Below are 15,187 nucleotides of genomic sequence, written 5' to 3'. Positions count from 1 at the left end.
CTTAGCCAACTGAGCCACCCAGGCGTCCCTATTTATTTATTTTAGAGAGAAAGGGCGTGAGCGGGGTTGGGGGTGTGGGGAGGGTCAGAGGGAGAAAATCTTCAAGCTGACTCCCTGCTGAGCACGGAGCTGGACTCGCGGCTCCATCTCATGACCCTGAGATCATGGCCTGAGCCGAAACCAAGAGTCAGTCGCTTAAGTGACTGAGCCACCCAAGTGTCCCTTATTTTATTTTAAATGTACATTATTATCTCTCACCTCTTGGATTTTGCACGTGCTATTCGGAAGGCCTGGAACATTCCTCTCTACTACTACCCTTCCTCTAACTCCAGTCATTGCTTTGGATCAGTTTCTGGGCTTCCACATTAAAGACATTTGGGACTGGATAGTGTGTGTGTGTGTGTGTGTGTGCGTGTGTATGGGCGAGCAGGGACTGTTCTGTGCATTGTAGGATGTTTAGCAGCATCTCCGGCCTTTATTCACTGGATGTCAGTAGCATTCAACCCTACTCGTGATGAAAAAAATCATTTGCAGATGTTGCCATATGTTCCCTGGTAGCCAAAATCATGCCCAGTTGAGAACCACTGCTCTTGATCTCTTATCTGCCCCCAAGTCTCACCCCAAATATGAAACAAGTGCTCCTGCTCTATATTCTTCACTTCCGCCTCACAGGCAGGACTGCTAACACAGCAATGTGAGGTCTTCTCACCCCTTAGATTTTAAGCTTCTTGAGAATAGGAGCTATGACTTAGTTCTAAGAGTCCAGCAGAAAGTAAGAATGTAACAATTCCTTGTTTGGTGAAAGATTTCCACAGATCAATATCTAGGAGTGAACCATGGCTCAAAAGGCGTGGTCCCTTCATGACTTTGGGTATGTGCGGTCAAGGGTTTTTCCAAAAAGACATGCTGACTTCAAGTGCCAACTGCAATTGACAATGTGTTTGCCCAAGATCTTCACCATCTCTGGGTTGAAATTAAAATCTGATTTCAATTATTGGTGAAAAATGGAGCCACATTTAATAGTAACTAACACTTGTTGAGAGCTGCTTACATTTCATGCATGGCACTAATGGTCCTGCCCATATTCACTCATTTAATCTTCAGGAAAGCCCTATGAAGTCGGTATGATTACCGTGAGCCTATTTTTTTTTTTTTTAAGATTTTATTTATTTGACAGACAGAGATCACAAGTAGGCAGAGAGGCAGGCAGAGAGAGAGAGAGGGAAGCAGGCTCCCTGCTGAGCAGAGAGCCCGATGCGGGACTCGATCCCAGGACCCCGAGATCATGACCTGAGCCGAAGGCAGCGGCTTAACCCACTGAGCCACCCAGGCGCCCCCGTGAGCCTATTTTAAGGTAGGAAAACTGCAGCACAAATGTGGAATGATTTGTCCGAGGTAACATGCAAGGGAGCTGAGACCCAAACCCAGGCAGTCTGTGACTCAAATGTCACACACACTGCATTTCATGTAATGTTTTTCTTCAGGTTACCAACTTTTCCGGACCATCCTCTCTTCATTTAACCAACTCAAGCACATCATTTAACACGACATCCTTGGGGAACCTTTCCCACGTCTCAGACCAGGTCCCTGAACTTCTGATCCTTTGCAGACGTACTTGTTCCAAGTCACTTCCCCATCCTAAGCTTCACGATCGTAATCTTTCCCTGCACAAAGTAGACGCTCAGCCCAAATACGGAGCGGGGGCTTCTGCTCCATATGATCTGTCATCACAGATAGGACTTCTTGCACTCAGGGAATACGGAATAAAAGAAAACATAAAGTGCTTGCTTTTCTTTTTGTGCAAACTCCATGACTGTGTCTTTGGCTTACTTTTCCTTTGCGGGGGGACCGTTTCTTAATCTAAGTGTTTGCAGCAGAGGGGCTTTTTTTTTTTTTTTTTTTTTTTTGCAAATTGGCGAGTCGAAATTTTAAATTCCATGGCAGCAAGGCCTCTGATGGCCACAAGGCGGCGCCAGAGGACAGAGCAACTTTCAGAGCTCCGTGATGCCTGATTTTTTCCAACAGGAGCTGCACTTAATGCTGCTTCATCTAGAGCTTTTCATCAGCGTGGAGGCTGGTGCCTTAGTTATGGTAATTCAAAGGAGCGCCAAGCAGAATTTCTCCTTCTTCATTTTTCCAAATATCTCTTTCATCCGACGTCCTTTCCCTGCTGCTTCATAGACCCACATGAGCCAAAATAATCTTCCTTGAATAAAAAAAAAAAAAGAAGAGGAAAAAAAGAACAGGACCTACCAGATCATTTGGGAGAGTAGGTGTATGTTTCCTCTTTGAGACTGTGATTAGTGAGATGGAAATAATCAATCTCCCCCACATATTCTGTCAATGTGTGTGTCTGTTAGCAGATGTGCGCGTGTTGTTTATTTTTTTTTTTCTCCTTGTGTTTTGAAAAAAACCTTAAAAATTAACATGGATGCTTTGTTTAAAGCTATTTCAAGCTCTATTAAGGCTTTTGAAGGACCACTTATCTTCACGCCACACTTGCATTTCTGTGAGCCCAGTAAGGATTAGAGACTCATTTTAGACAGTCAGCTGGTACAGAAAAGCCAGCAGAAGGGAGAGATATTGCAAAATCCCAGAGGGGCCCCAGCTTGAGCTGAGGCCAGTGAACATCACGTCAGCAGCTGGGGCAGCAGGGAGATGGTCTCCATCAACAAGCTCGCGGTCCCTTGGAGAGATGCCTCCCAGGGAAAACTGAGGTCCAAAAGCTATTCTTCCTGATTTCTCATGCTTCCTCTTTGCTTCCAATGTAGGGTTGTTCCGTTAACACCTTCTCTTCTCTTCCCATCCCAACACCCCATTCTTTTTTTTTTTTTTCAGATTTTATTTATTTATTTGACAGAGAGAAATTACAAGTAGTCAGAGAGGCAGGCAGAGAGAGAGAGGAGGAAGCAGGCTCCCTGCTGAGCAGAGAGCCCGATGCGGGACTCGATCCCAGGACCCTGAGATCATGACCTGAGCCGAAGGCAGCGGCTTAACCCACTGAGCCACCCAGGCGCCCCTCAACACCCCATTCTTGAATGGAAGAGTGGGAAGGACAATTCCAAAGAAGAGAAATCATCAACCATCAACCTTTCCTTTCTATGAACCTATGATTGTATGTTTCCTGTGTGCATGGTGTGTGCGTGGTGTGTGTGTGTGTGTGTGTGTGTGTCTATGTGTGTTGTCTTGACTAAATTTGGATTCTCTGCCCCCAGACGTCCAGCATAGAGTTCTTCTGACCAGAGACTTTGTCTTTCTGACCATTCTAGAAATTTCCAGTAAATGGTCTTTTTTTTTTTTTTTCCAGAGGGGGTTCTATAAATATTAATTCATCACCTGCCTCATCATGGAATGATGGCAGCCATTCAGTCCTATGACTAATTAATTACTGTTGCTAAAATATTAAATAACTATTCATTATTCAGTCTAAAGACTTTCAGGCCTGGATATGAGCTGATTTCATTAATTGTGGGTAAAAGACAATAGTTCCTGGGCGTCTTGGCTCCTGGTCCTGGAATATAACTGGTAAGAGCAGGAGAATGTTTCTCTGAGCTACACAAGAAAGTTGTTTAGATTATAAAACCTGAGCATTTAAAAACCTACTTAAGGGCACCTGGGTGGCTCAGTTGGTTAAGCGACTGCCTTTGGCTCAGGTCATGATCCTGGAGTCCTGGGATCGAGTCCCAAACTGGGCTCCCAGCTCATCAGGGAGTCTGCTTCTCCCTCTGACCCTCTCCCCTCTCACACCCTCTCTCTCACTCTCTCTCTCAAATAAATAAATAAAAATCTTTTTAAAAAGTAAAATAAAAATAAAAAAATAAAAATCTAATTAAAAAATTAGGTTTGGAAGTTGTGAGCAAAAGGAAAGTGGTTTCTTTACAGCCCAAAAAAAGAAGCTGGGGGGCAGCTGGGGGGCTCAGTGGGTTAAGTATCCAACTCTTGATCTCAGCTCAGGTCTTGATCTCAGGGTTGTGAGGGTAAGCCCTGCACTGGGCTTCATGTTGGGCATGGAGCTTACTAAAACAAAACAAAACCAAACCCCAAAACCCAAAAACAAAGTGAGGACGCTAGAACTGTAGAATGAGACAGACCTGTGTTCATAGCTGAGCTTTGATATTTACTGGCTGTGAGACATTCAGTATCTAGTTGAGCTATGGTGTCCCAACTGGAAGGGGGGACAATAATATTATCTCACTCAGAGGGTTATTGTGAGGATGTGTGAAACGGTCTTTTCATCACATTTGCCTGTTTTATTATTTTCAGGGCACTGATCGGCTCTGAACTGTCAGACTTAGTGTTCTTTCCTTCCTGTCTGTCTCCCCCACTTGATTGTCACTCAATTGCGACACTTTTCAGCCTTAGAGTGACATCTGTGACACAGCAGGAATCAAGAAATATTTGTTGAATGAATAAAAGGAGAAAGACCACCTTTCCGTGGAATATTTTCAACACATGTTATTACAGCCGTCCAGGTCTCTCAGAGTGGGGAGTCGGTTTTTCATACATGAATTCTGGTATTCAGGTAGATTTCCATTCTATATACCTGCCAAGATTTGACATCTACTAGGGGCTTAGCAAAGGCTTGTGGAGGGCACCTGGGTGGCTCCGTTGGTGAAACATCTGCTTTGGGCTCAAGTCATGATTCCAGGGTCCTGGGATGGAGCCCTACGTCGGGCTCCGTGCTCAGTGGGGAGTCTGCTTCTCCCGTGCTTCCCCCCTGCCCTCCCAACTAAATAAATAAAATCTTTTAAAAAATGCTTGTGGAATAAGTACCATAAAAATGAAATTAAAATCATGATAAGGGGCCCGAGATTGTTGCCACAGTGCTGTGAATATACATTATTTATTTGGGAGGGAGGCAGTGCAGGATGAATCCTGCTATGGGTTTAAATCTCAATTCTGCCAATTCCTAGGCAGGTGTCCGTTCCTTAATTCGGAGCCTCCATTCTTGTACAGTGGGGCTGTTAATGAAAAGTCTTAAGGGTATACGGTAGATAAATGAATAGATGTATTCTAACTCCTCAATAGCTCAATAGCTTTTATTTATTTATTTCTAAAGGTTGTATTCATTTATTTGAGAGAGAGACAGAGAGAGTGACAGACAGCATGAACAGGGAAGACAGGGAGAAACCCAGGCTCCCCGCTGAGTAGGGAGCCCGTCAAGGCCGGGCTTGATCCCACGACCCCAGGATCATGACCTACACCAAAGGCTGATGCTTAACCAACTGAGCCACCAAAGTGCCCTGATAACTTCTATTTTTAAAATTTTTTTCTTTTTTCTAAAAATCATACTTGCTCTTGGAAGACAACTGGGAAAACATTCCACAGATCCCCCCAGTCAGCCGGAAATGCACTACTGAGATTCACCCAAATGTTGCATCAGGCATGATACCCTCCAGGCTTTTATTTTACATCTATAGTCATACATGCATGTAATTTTTAAAAAATTATTTATTTATTTATTTGACAGACAAAGATCACAAGTAGGCAGAGAGGCAGGTGGAGAGGGGGGAGGAGCAGGCTCCCTGCCAAGCAGAGAGCCCGATGCGGGGCTCCATTCCAGGACCCTGAGATCATGACCTGAGCCGAAGGCAGAGGCTTTAACCCACTGAGCCACCCAGGCACCCCATACATGCATGTAATTTTAAAATGTAATCATACATAGACATAATTGAATTCCAAAATTTCCTTACTACTTTAGCCTGATTTTTTTCCATTTAGCAATAGATCACTAGCGTTCACTTGCATTAATATTCTTCGTAAGTTTTATTCTGAATGACTTCATAGTATTTCATCTTACGGTACATACCATTGTGATGGTTAACTATTTCCATACTGTTGGATGTTTAGACTGGTTATCGTTTTTCTTCTTATAAACAGCAGTGACCTGTACACCTGTGCATATGCGTCCTTGACTATGGGGCTGATTATTTCCTTTAAACAACTTCAGAGTTGAGTGGCTCAGTTGGTTGAGCGACTGCCTTCAGCTCAGGTCATGATCCCAGACTTCCAGGATCAAGTCCGCATCGGGCTCCCAGCTCTTTGGGGAGTCTGCTTCTCCCTCTGATCTTCTGCTCTCTCACACTCTCTCATTCTCTCTCAAATAAATAAATAAATAAAATTAAAAAAAAAAAAAAAGAAGGCAGCATCTTAAAAAAAAACAACAACTTTAGAGTTGAATTGCTGGGTCCAAAGGTATGCACTTTAATGTTCTTCTGATGCATTTGCTTATTTATTCTTTATGAGAACTATTCTTCAGAGCAGTTTAAGGTTCACAGCAAAATTGAGAGGGAGGTACAGAGATTTTCCACATCCGCCCCGCCTCCACACATGCATCGCCTCCCTCATCTTCAACTTTCCCCCCCAGATGGTCCATTTGTTGCAACTGAGGAACCCACACTCACACGTCATCATCCCAAAGTTCATAGCTTCCGTTATGGTTCACTCTTGGTGCTGTATATCCTATGCACTTGGACAAATGAATAATGCCATGTACCCATCATTACGGTACCAAATAAGAGTATTTTCACTGCCCTAAAAATCCTCCATGCTCTGCCGACTCATCACTCTCTCCATGCCCCCAAACCCTGGCAACCACTGATCTTTTTCCTGTCTCCATAGTTCTGCCTTTTCCAGAATGTTCTATAGTTGGACTCACACAGTATGTAGACTTTTTTCTTTTTAAAATCTCATTTATTTATTTTTTTAGTGTAAAGATTTTATTTATTTGATAGTGAGTGAGAGAGAAAGAGAGAGCGCGAGCGCACGAGCTGGGGGAGTGGCAGGCAGAGGCAGAGGGAGAAGCAGACTCCCTGCTGAGCAGGGATTCCCAGATCCACAGTGGGACTGGATCCCAGGACCCTGGGATCATGACCTGAGCTGAAGGCAGATGCTTAACCGACTGGGCCACCTGGGCATCCCTTAACTAATTTATTTATTTTAGAGAGTGGGAAGGGGCAGAAAAAGTCTTAAGCAGAATCCATGCTGCATGCAGATGCCAACACCGGGCTCAATCCCACAATAGAACCCAAGGCGGATTCCATCTCAGGATCTGAGATCAGGGACTGAGCTGAAACCAAGAGTCCCATGTTTAACGGACCGTGCCACCCAGGTGTCCCAAATATAACCTTTTCAAACTGGTGTCTTTCACTTAGTATCACCCGTTGATGTTTCCTTCATGTCTTTTCTTTTCTTCATGTCTTTTCAATATTTCATTGCTTGGCTGGACCTTAATTTATGAATTCACCTGCTGAAGGGCATCCTGGTCACTTCCAAGTTGTGGGAATCATGAATAAAGCTGCTATAAACATCTGTGTGCATGGTGTTGGTTTATTTATTTATTTATTTATCATGGACATGCATACATTTCCAAGTCCTTTGATACCAATGAGCGCTTTTTCTAATCATAAGTCAATACAGGGGCGCCTGGGTGGCTCAGTGGGTTAAACCTCTGGCTTCCGATCAGGTCATGATCTCAAGGTCCTGGTATTGAGCCTGCCCCCCCCCCCGCCCCGTCGCTACCTACTTCTCTCTCTCTCTCTCTGTTAAATAAATAAATAAAATAGATAAAATATTTTAAAAAATTAATTATAAATCAATACAAAGATCGCAGTCTTCACCTCAGCCATTATAGACCAGTCCCACTCTCCACAGCAACTCACATTAACAATTTGGAATGTGTTCTCCTACACATTTTTCTCTACATAGTTCTTTCCTTTCACGTTTTCATAAAAATGGGACGGCGTGCATATATTTAAGGTGCATGTCAATCTGTTAAATATTGGTGGAATATAACAAGTTTCAGCCCCGCTAGGGAGCACGTACTGTCAGATGCTGGGCACCAAGCCTTGTGACCCGTGCTTTGTTTACATCAGGTTGTGGGGGCTTATTGGGTATTAGACATTTTAGTACATATGAAATACCTACTGTGGGCGCTACTAAGCCCTTAAGAACAAGTGTAGCCGTGCCAGATTTTTGCATATATCTCATTTAAATACGAAAGCAGGGAGTGAGCCTCCGTGTTCTGCCTAGGGTGGGGGGGTCTGCCCCCTGAGAGAGGAGTGCATACAGGAGTAGGTAGAGGAGGGGAAGCGGCGGCTTCTTCTCTCGGTGGATTGCAGACCGAGGGCGCCCGGAATGTCTAGGGGTACAAAGAGGGGAAGGTCAGTCTGAGGACAAGACCGAGTAAAGGGCGAGGCACAGGTCCCGCAGACGGGTGAGCCCCTGGCTGCCCTGAGAGGCGGGGCCAAGCGGATGGGCGGAGCCTGTATTGTCCGCTCCGCGGGGCATGCCGGGAGCCCCGCCCCCAACATGGCGTCTCACTGACAGTTGGCTGCTGAGCGGCAGAGGCGGGTCCTGCTCCTCAGGGCGGCGGCGGTGGTGGCGGGGCCGGGGTCTCCGGGGCCGGGGGCGGGGGGATGGCAGCTCGGACCGCCTAGGGCGGAGCTGCACAGGCGAGGCGGTGCGCGGGGCGCTGCAGGCGGGCGCGGCGGCTGCTGCTATGGACTGGTGATCTCGGCGGCTCCTGCTCGCGTCTCCCCCGGGCCGGGCGGCTGCTCCTCACCGTCAACCCCTCAGCCGGGGCCATGGGCTCGTCTGCGGCCGCGGCAGCTGCGGCGGCGGCGGCCGCGGACTCGGCGCAGTGGCTCTCGGTGAAGGAGGAGACCATCTTCCTGCACGACGGGCTGATCCGGGTCACCGACCTGGCCGAGCTGCCCAGCGAGATCCTCGGGGCCCCGGAGGCCGCCGACACCGACTTGGAGGTGAGCGAGGCTGCTCCCCCGCCTCTGCCAGCAGATTAGCCCACCCGCCCCGCATCCCCGGGGTCGGGCCGTCACGCTCTGCCTCACCCCCACCCCGAGGCCCCCCCGAAGGCTACCCCGGCAGGTGTGTGGGCGCGGGGAGGACAGGTGGGGGGCCGCGGCCGCAGGTCCGCAGCCCGCCCTCCTCCCTGCCTCCTCTGGGCTTCCAGCCCGCTGGGGATTGCATTTGTGGTTTCATTCTGAGCGTTCCGACACCCGGCATTTTATTAGACTATCACCCGGCAGGGCCTTCACGCCCTGGCTCTCTCTCCCCTCCCCCATGGACCCCCTGGTCTCACTTCCAGGGCACACCCAGGTTGCTTAGATTTGGGGACATTTTAATTTTAGCGTTGTATACCTCCCGTTTTCTCATTCCCAGTTCTATGTTGATTTTTCTTCCCCTCCGGGGGAGGGTATTGGCAGCTGTCGGTCCGTGATGGGCAATCCAGCAACTTCTCTGTGTCGTGCCTCGGATTGACACGGGGCCTTTGTCAGGGAAGCGGGCGGTGTGGACAGCGAGGGTGATGCTACAGGGGCCCTCCGTGCGCTCTCCGCAAAGGGTCACGGGCGCTTTAGGCCTCGAGGCCTTCGTGAGCTCGGAGGGGGGGGGGGTCGCGGCTTAGGAACTGTGGCAGGTGCAAAAGAAAATCTCCGCATTTGTGCTGCTGCTGGGTTTGGGGGCAGAAGGAAACCAAATATGCTCGGTTGATTAGAACTTTCCACCGACTTCAGTTGGTGTCGTGTTTGCCCAGAGGTGGGAATACTGGCAGTATCATTTCATCGAGGCCAGCCGATGCTGACGCTGCAACCCCTCCACTTTGAGGGGTGATATTTTGATGTGTAGGTAGCATGGGGTGTCATGAAATTCTTACTGTCGCAAGGAGGACTCCCTGGGGTAGGGCGCGGAGAGGATGGCCTGTCTTCTGGCTAAAAACGGAATGCGAAGAATCTTTTGTGTTTTGCGGTTTTGCATGCACTTTGGCTTTCAGCACAAGGAGCGTTTATAGAAATGGATTAAAACCCATTACTGTGTGTTTCTGGAAACGGTAGTGATCCGATCGCGTTGGCCAGGACGTTTGTTTGGGCGTGCTTGAGATGCGACTGCGTTCCACCGTGTTTTGTGCCTGGATTTGAGGTTGAGGTTGCAGCATTACCGTTGTGAACTCTTAATTGACTTATTTTATAGTCTAGCCACTCAAAAGGGAAGATACAAGTTGATAGGAATTCCTAACATAGGTTTATGGTTTTCTTGTGTCTCATTTGGGCCTATTCTAGAAAAAGCAAGTGTCTGAGTGTCTTATTGGCTTGAAAACTCAAAGGGTATCATGGTATGATGGTGGAATCTTTTTATTTAATTGACTTTGTTGAATGTGAAATGTGGAAAGTGGATGCTCTTTGTTCCTTAGAGACTAAGTTCGCAGATCCCAAAATTTTGTTGTATGTAATATATTTATTTTTAGGATTAAAAAGATAGGAGTAGTTAAGCTCTTAAGTTGGCTTTCCTAAGATGTTTACTGCACAAATGTATTATTTATCAGCGCTTTCCACAGAAGAATGATCTTAAAGAAAACCTTCCTGGCTTGGATTTTAGATTTTTAAAGAACTCTTACAGAAAATGTATGTTCTGACCTTTCAGAAACCAGTATGTGTATGGGTAATAAATATGACTGTCAGCTATATATTATATTAGCTGTATTGTATCAGTAGAAATGGATAGCTAAGAATGTTTCTGTGGCTGTTAGATCTGTGTTTGAGTGGGTGTATTCATGTTTAGTTATTTAATAATAATATTAAGTATATTCTGTGTGTCAGACATCATCTTACTTAGTTCCTAAAAGGATCCTAGAAGCTAACTACTGTTACCTATTGTAACAACTATAAATGTTGCGCCTATTGTGCAGGTGAGGCAAGCAAAATGCAGAGTAAGTATGTGACTTGCTCAAGATCACACACAGAGAGCCTGGGCGTTAACCCACGTCAGTTGGTCTCTAACATGTCTGCTCCTGATCGCGATATCCTCCTTGCATGCATGACATTCTATTCGTAATTATCTAAATTTCATAACCAGCTAAAGTTAGGGTATAAACAGATATTTTTATGTCCTTTGTAGTAATGTATTCTTTTTCATATTTGAGGAAGATTAGAGGTTCATCAACTTTTAAAAAAAACTAATTTTTGAGAGGTGCCTGGTGGCTCAGTGAAGCATCTGCCTTTGGCTCAGGTCATGATCCCAGGGTCCTGGGATTGAGTCCTGCGGTCTCGCTGCTCAGCTGGGAGCCTGCTGCTTCCTCGCCCGCTCCCCCTGCTCATGTTCTCTCTCTTTCCCTCTCGCAAATGAATAAATAACATATTTTAAAAAATAAATAAAAAACAAACTTTTTGAAATGCTGCCACTCCTAACCCCTATGGGGTACACTCTTCTAACCCTCTCCTTCCAGGGGACATCTGGCTGACCAATGGCCATTTCATCACAGGGTTTTCTAGTTAGATAGACTCCTTCAGTTGACAGTTTTGGATTAGGACAAATTTGGATTAAGCTGACTAATTTAAGATTGGCAACCTTAATGCAGAAGTGTGCACTAACTGCAGTAGATTCTCAGAATTTTAGAGCAAGAAGGGGCCTTGGAGATAATAATCACTTTCCTCATTTTAGAGAGAAGTTATTTGAGATCAGGAGAGGTTATAGCTCGGTGGTAAAGCTAGTTATGGCAGGATAGATGAATAGATCCTAGCCTTCCTGCCTTTGATTTCCAGTGTTCTTCTCACTTTGCAAGTGCTGCTCGAAGTTAAATGTCAATTTGAAAAAAGAACCCATCCTACAAAGTGGATCAACATTGACTTAACATTTTAATTCAACCAAAAGCATTTTCTTACTGGGGTGGTGGCTCAGTTGGTTAAACGACTGCCTTGAGCTCGGGTCATGATCTCAGGGTCCTGGGATCGAGTTCCGCATCCAGCTCCCTGCTCAGTGGGGAGCCTGCTTCTCCCTCTTCCACTCTCCCTGCTTAGATTCTCTCTCTCTGTGTCAAATAAATAAATCTTTAAATTTTTTTTTCTTTCTAATGAATTTTAAACAGAAGTGTTTTTTCTTTTTTCTTTTTTTTTTCTAGATTTTATTTATTTATTTGACAGAGAGATCACAAATAGGCAGAGAGACAGACAGAGAGAGAGATGAGGAGAAGCAGGCTCCCTGCTGAGCAGAGAGCCCAATGCAGGACTCGATCCCAGGCCCCCGGGATCATGACCTGAGCCGAAGGCAGAGGCTTAACCCACTGAGCCACCCAGGGGCCCCAAACAGAAGTGTTTTTTAAAGTTTATTTTTTTTAGTAATCTCTACACCCAAGGTAGCATTTGAACTCAAGATCAAGAATCACATGGTCTTCTGACTGAGCCAGACAAGTCCCTCAGAATTTGTTTTTTTAAAATGAATACATAATGTGTAATCAAATTTCTTCAACAAGTGTTTGTGGAATTCAGAAGTGAGCAGGACCCATTGTCCTGGGCATTGAGGATACAGCAGAGGATAAAAGAAAATCTTTGTCTTAAAAAGACTTTTATTTTAGTGGGAGGATATAGACAATAACAAATAATCAAATACATTTATATATGTGTATATGTGATACCTCAAATGATAAGTGCTGGGGAAGCAATTATAGCTGGGTAGGAGGAATGGGGTGTAATGGTGGGGAAGGGTTCCCATAGGATGGGCAGGAAAGGAAAGCACAGAATGGCATTTGAGCAGAGCCCTGTAGGAGGTGAGAGGGTACCCAGATGGCTGCTGGGGAAAGTACCTCGTAGACAGAGGACAGCAAGAGCCAAGTGCTTCAGAGGGAAACATAGTTGGAGCTCTGAGCCCAGTAAGCCAAGGGGAAGAGGAGAGTGATAGAAGATGGGGGTAGGGGATGCAGATTAAGTAAGGCTATTAGATAAGGACTTTGAATATATTAGAAATGCAGAGTGAGGTTTTTTCTTGGTGTTTAAAATAGCTACCTGTATTTTTTTTTAAATTTTATTTATTTATTTGACAGAGAGATCACAAGCAGGCAGAGAGGCAGGCAGAGAGAGAAAGAGAGGGAAGCAGGCTCCCTGCTGAGCAGAGAGCCATCTCAAGACCCCGAGATCATGACCTGAGTCAAAGGCAGCGGCTTAACCCACTGAGCCACCCAGGCGCCCAGCTACCTGTATTTTAATTTCTTATTGTTGGCAGAAAGTGAAAGCATGTAGGAAATTATTTTTTTAAGTGTGAAATAAACATAAATTTAAGAGAAATTTAAACTCAAAAATGACAACTCGAATATTTCATTTTGTATTACATTTCATAGAACATTAGTCTTTTTTTTTTTTAAGGGAATTTATAAGAAAAAACCAGCTTATTTGTGGAAGTTCTAAAAGGTTTCTGCTTCCTATCTCAGTTTTCTTTACAATCTCCCCTTGCACATATGGATGTTGCAGAGAAGCTAATTAACTTGCCCAAATTGACCAAGATATTTTGTACCCTACAGTTTAGGTTAATTTTGAACTCAGACATTTCAGCTAATATTTCTTATTTTCCATTGTGTGTGTGTGTGTGTTTATAAGAACCCACCCCATCCCTACACCCTTACACCAATGCACAATACTTGAACATGGGGAAAAAAAAAAAAGACTTGAACATGAATGTTCATGGGAGCTTGGGAGCTTTATTTGTGCTTGCCAAAAACTGGAAGCAATCTGAAGGTCCATCAGCAGGTCCATCAGCAGTATGATTTATGCTGAATGGAAGAAGTTAGACAAACAAGAATACATATTTTAAGATTTCACTTACGTGAAATTCTAGAAAATACAAACTAATTGGTAGTGACTGGGAGCGAATGAGTGGTTGCCTGGGGATGAAAGTGGACTAGAAGGGATGGGAAGAGGGATTACAAAAGTACATGAGGTAAAGAAGATGTGGTCCATATATACAACAGAATATTACTCAGCCATCAGAAAGGGTGAATACCCAACTTTGGCATCAACATGGATAGGACTGGAGATTACGCTGAGTGAAATAAATCAAGCAGAGAAAGTCAATTACCATGTGGTTTCACTGACTTGTGGAGCATAAGGAGTAACATGGAGGCCGTTAGGAGAAGGATCGCATGGAGCACTGGGTGTTATACACAAACAGTGAATCTTGGAGCACTACATCAAAAACTAATGATGTACTGTATGGTGACTAACATAACACAATAAAAAAATTAGATTAAAAAAAGTACATGAGGAAAAATTTCAGGTGATGGATATGTTCCCTGTTTTGACTATGGTGATGGTTTCATAGCTGTATATATGCATATGTCAAAACTCATCAAATTGTCCATTTTAGATATGTGTAGTTTATTGTATGCCTGTTCTATTTCTTTAGAACAAACCCTGTGCAAGCCCAGAATGCTTTACTGATACTGTTTAGGAAATGAAAAAAGGCTTAGGAGACTTTTTTGTTCATTGTTTGTTGTTTTGCTTTGTAAGGGAAGGAGTTGATCAACTGGAATAAGTTAAGGCTTTGAATACTTAGGACACATTCAGATGAAACCTTTGAGATGGTAAGTTAGATTTATAAATGTTGGTCTATTCTCCTAGGAGAATACCACCAGCCAGTTTATCCTTTGGTCAGATTCCTTTGGAAGCGGTTTATATACTTTTATAGGATTCCAAATTATAAATTTGGAAGAGATAATTTAATAAATTAATAAAACTACCTTTGCTCGTGAGTAAAGCTAATTACAGTGTAAGTAATGAGCACTGGAAGAAGAGTCATTGAATCTGTGTGCGGGGTTCTGTGACCTTGGGCAAATGGCTCACCCAGCCCTCCGGTTTGGCTGGCTAGCTATAAAGTTAGAATGAACTATCGTATTGCGGGGGTAGGGGGGAGCAGTATTTGCCTAGAGGTCAGAGTCAGGTTTAAAGAATCAGATTGGGACTGAAATTCTGGCTCTGTCCTGTACTAGCTGTGTGACTTTGGGCAAGTTCCATAGCTTTACTAATCCCTGGTTTCTTCTTCCACTGCAACTTCATCACCATTGTCCCCACCTCTACTTACTGCCATGACCACAGCGTCAGCATGTTGGGTGCCAGGCTCTGTGCTAAGCACTTCACACCCATTATCTCATTCAGTCCTCACAAAAACTTTATAGGGTTGTTACTATGGCTATCCTTATTTTACAAAGAAGGAGACTGTGGCACAGAAGTAAAGTAACTTGACAGCGATCATACAGTTAGTAGCAAAGCCGAGAGGGAAATAGATCTGTCCAGCTCTAGCCCAGGGTCCAGGCTCGAAAATTATTATGTTACATGCTTCATCATCTGTAAGAGGGGAGTAATAATAGGGTTAATGGAAGGGTTAGATAAGGAGGGTTGTGATTATGGAC

General features: G+C 44.7%; 1 protein-coding gene across 8 annotated transcripts in view; it reads left to right on the top strand.

Annotated features, from left to right (window-relative positions):
- The first annotated feature begins 8,357 nt into the window (after positions 1-8,357).
- HECTD4 (HECT domain E3 ubiquitin protein ligase 4) overlaps positions 8,358-15,187 on the top strand; it is a 182,887-nt gene continuing 176,057 nt past the window's right edge. For all 8 annotated transcript variants that reach the window (XM_059408459.1, XM_059408455.1, XM_059408453.1 and 5 more), the window contains exon 1: positions 8,358-8,762. In XM_059408459.1, coding sequence (XP_059264442.1) covers positions 8,586-8,762 — 177 coding nt within the window. In that variant the 5' untranslated portion in view covers positions 8,358-8,585. The remainder of the gene's footprint in view (positions 8,763-15,187) is intronic.

Source organism: Mustela nigripes, chromosome 8 (genome assembly GCF_022355385.1).
Source record: "Mustela nigripes isolate SB6536 chromosome 8, MUSNIG.SB6536, whole genome shotgun sequence".
Lineage (NCBI taxonomy): Eukaryota > Metazoa > Chordata > Mammalia > Carnivora > Mustelidae > Mustela > Mustela nigripes.
The sequence above is the reverse complement of the archived record's forward strand: the minus strand, read 5'-3'. Positions and strand labels throughout refer to the sequence as shown.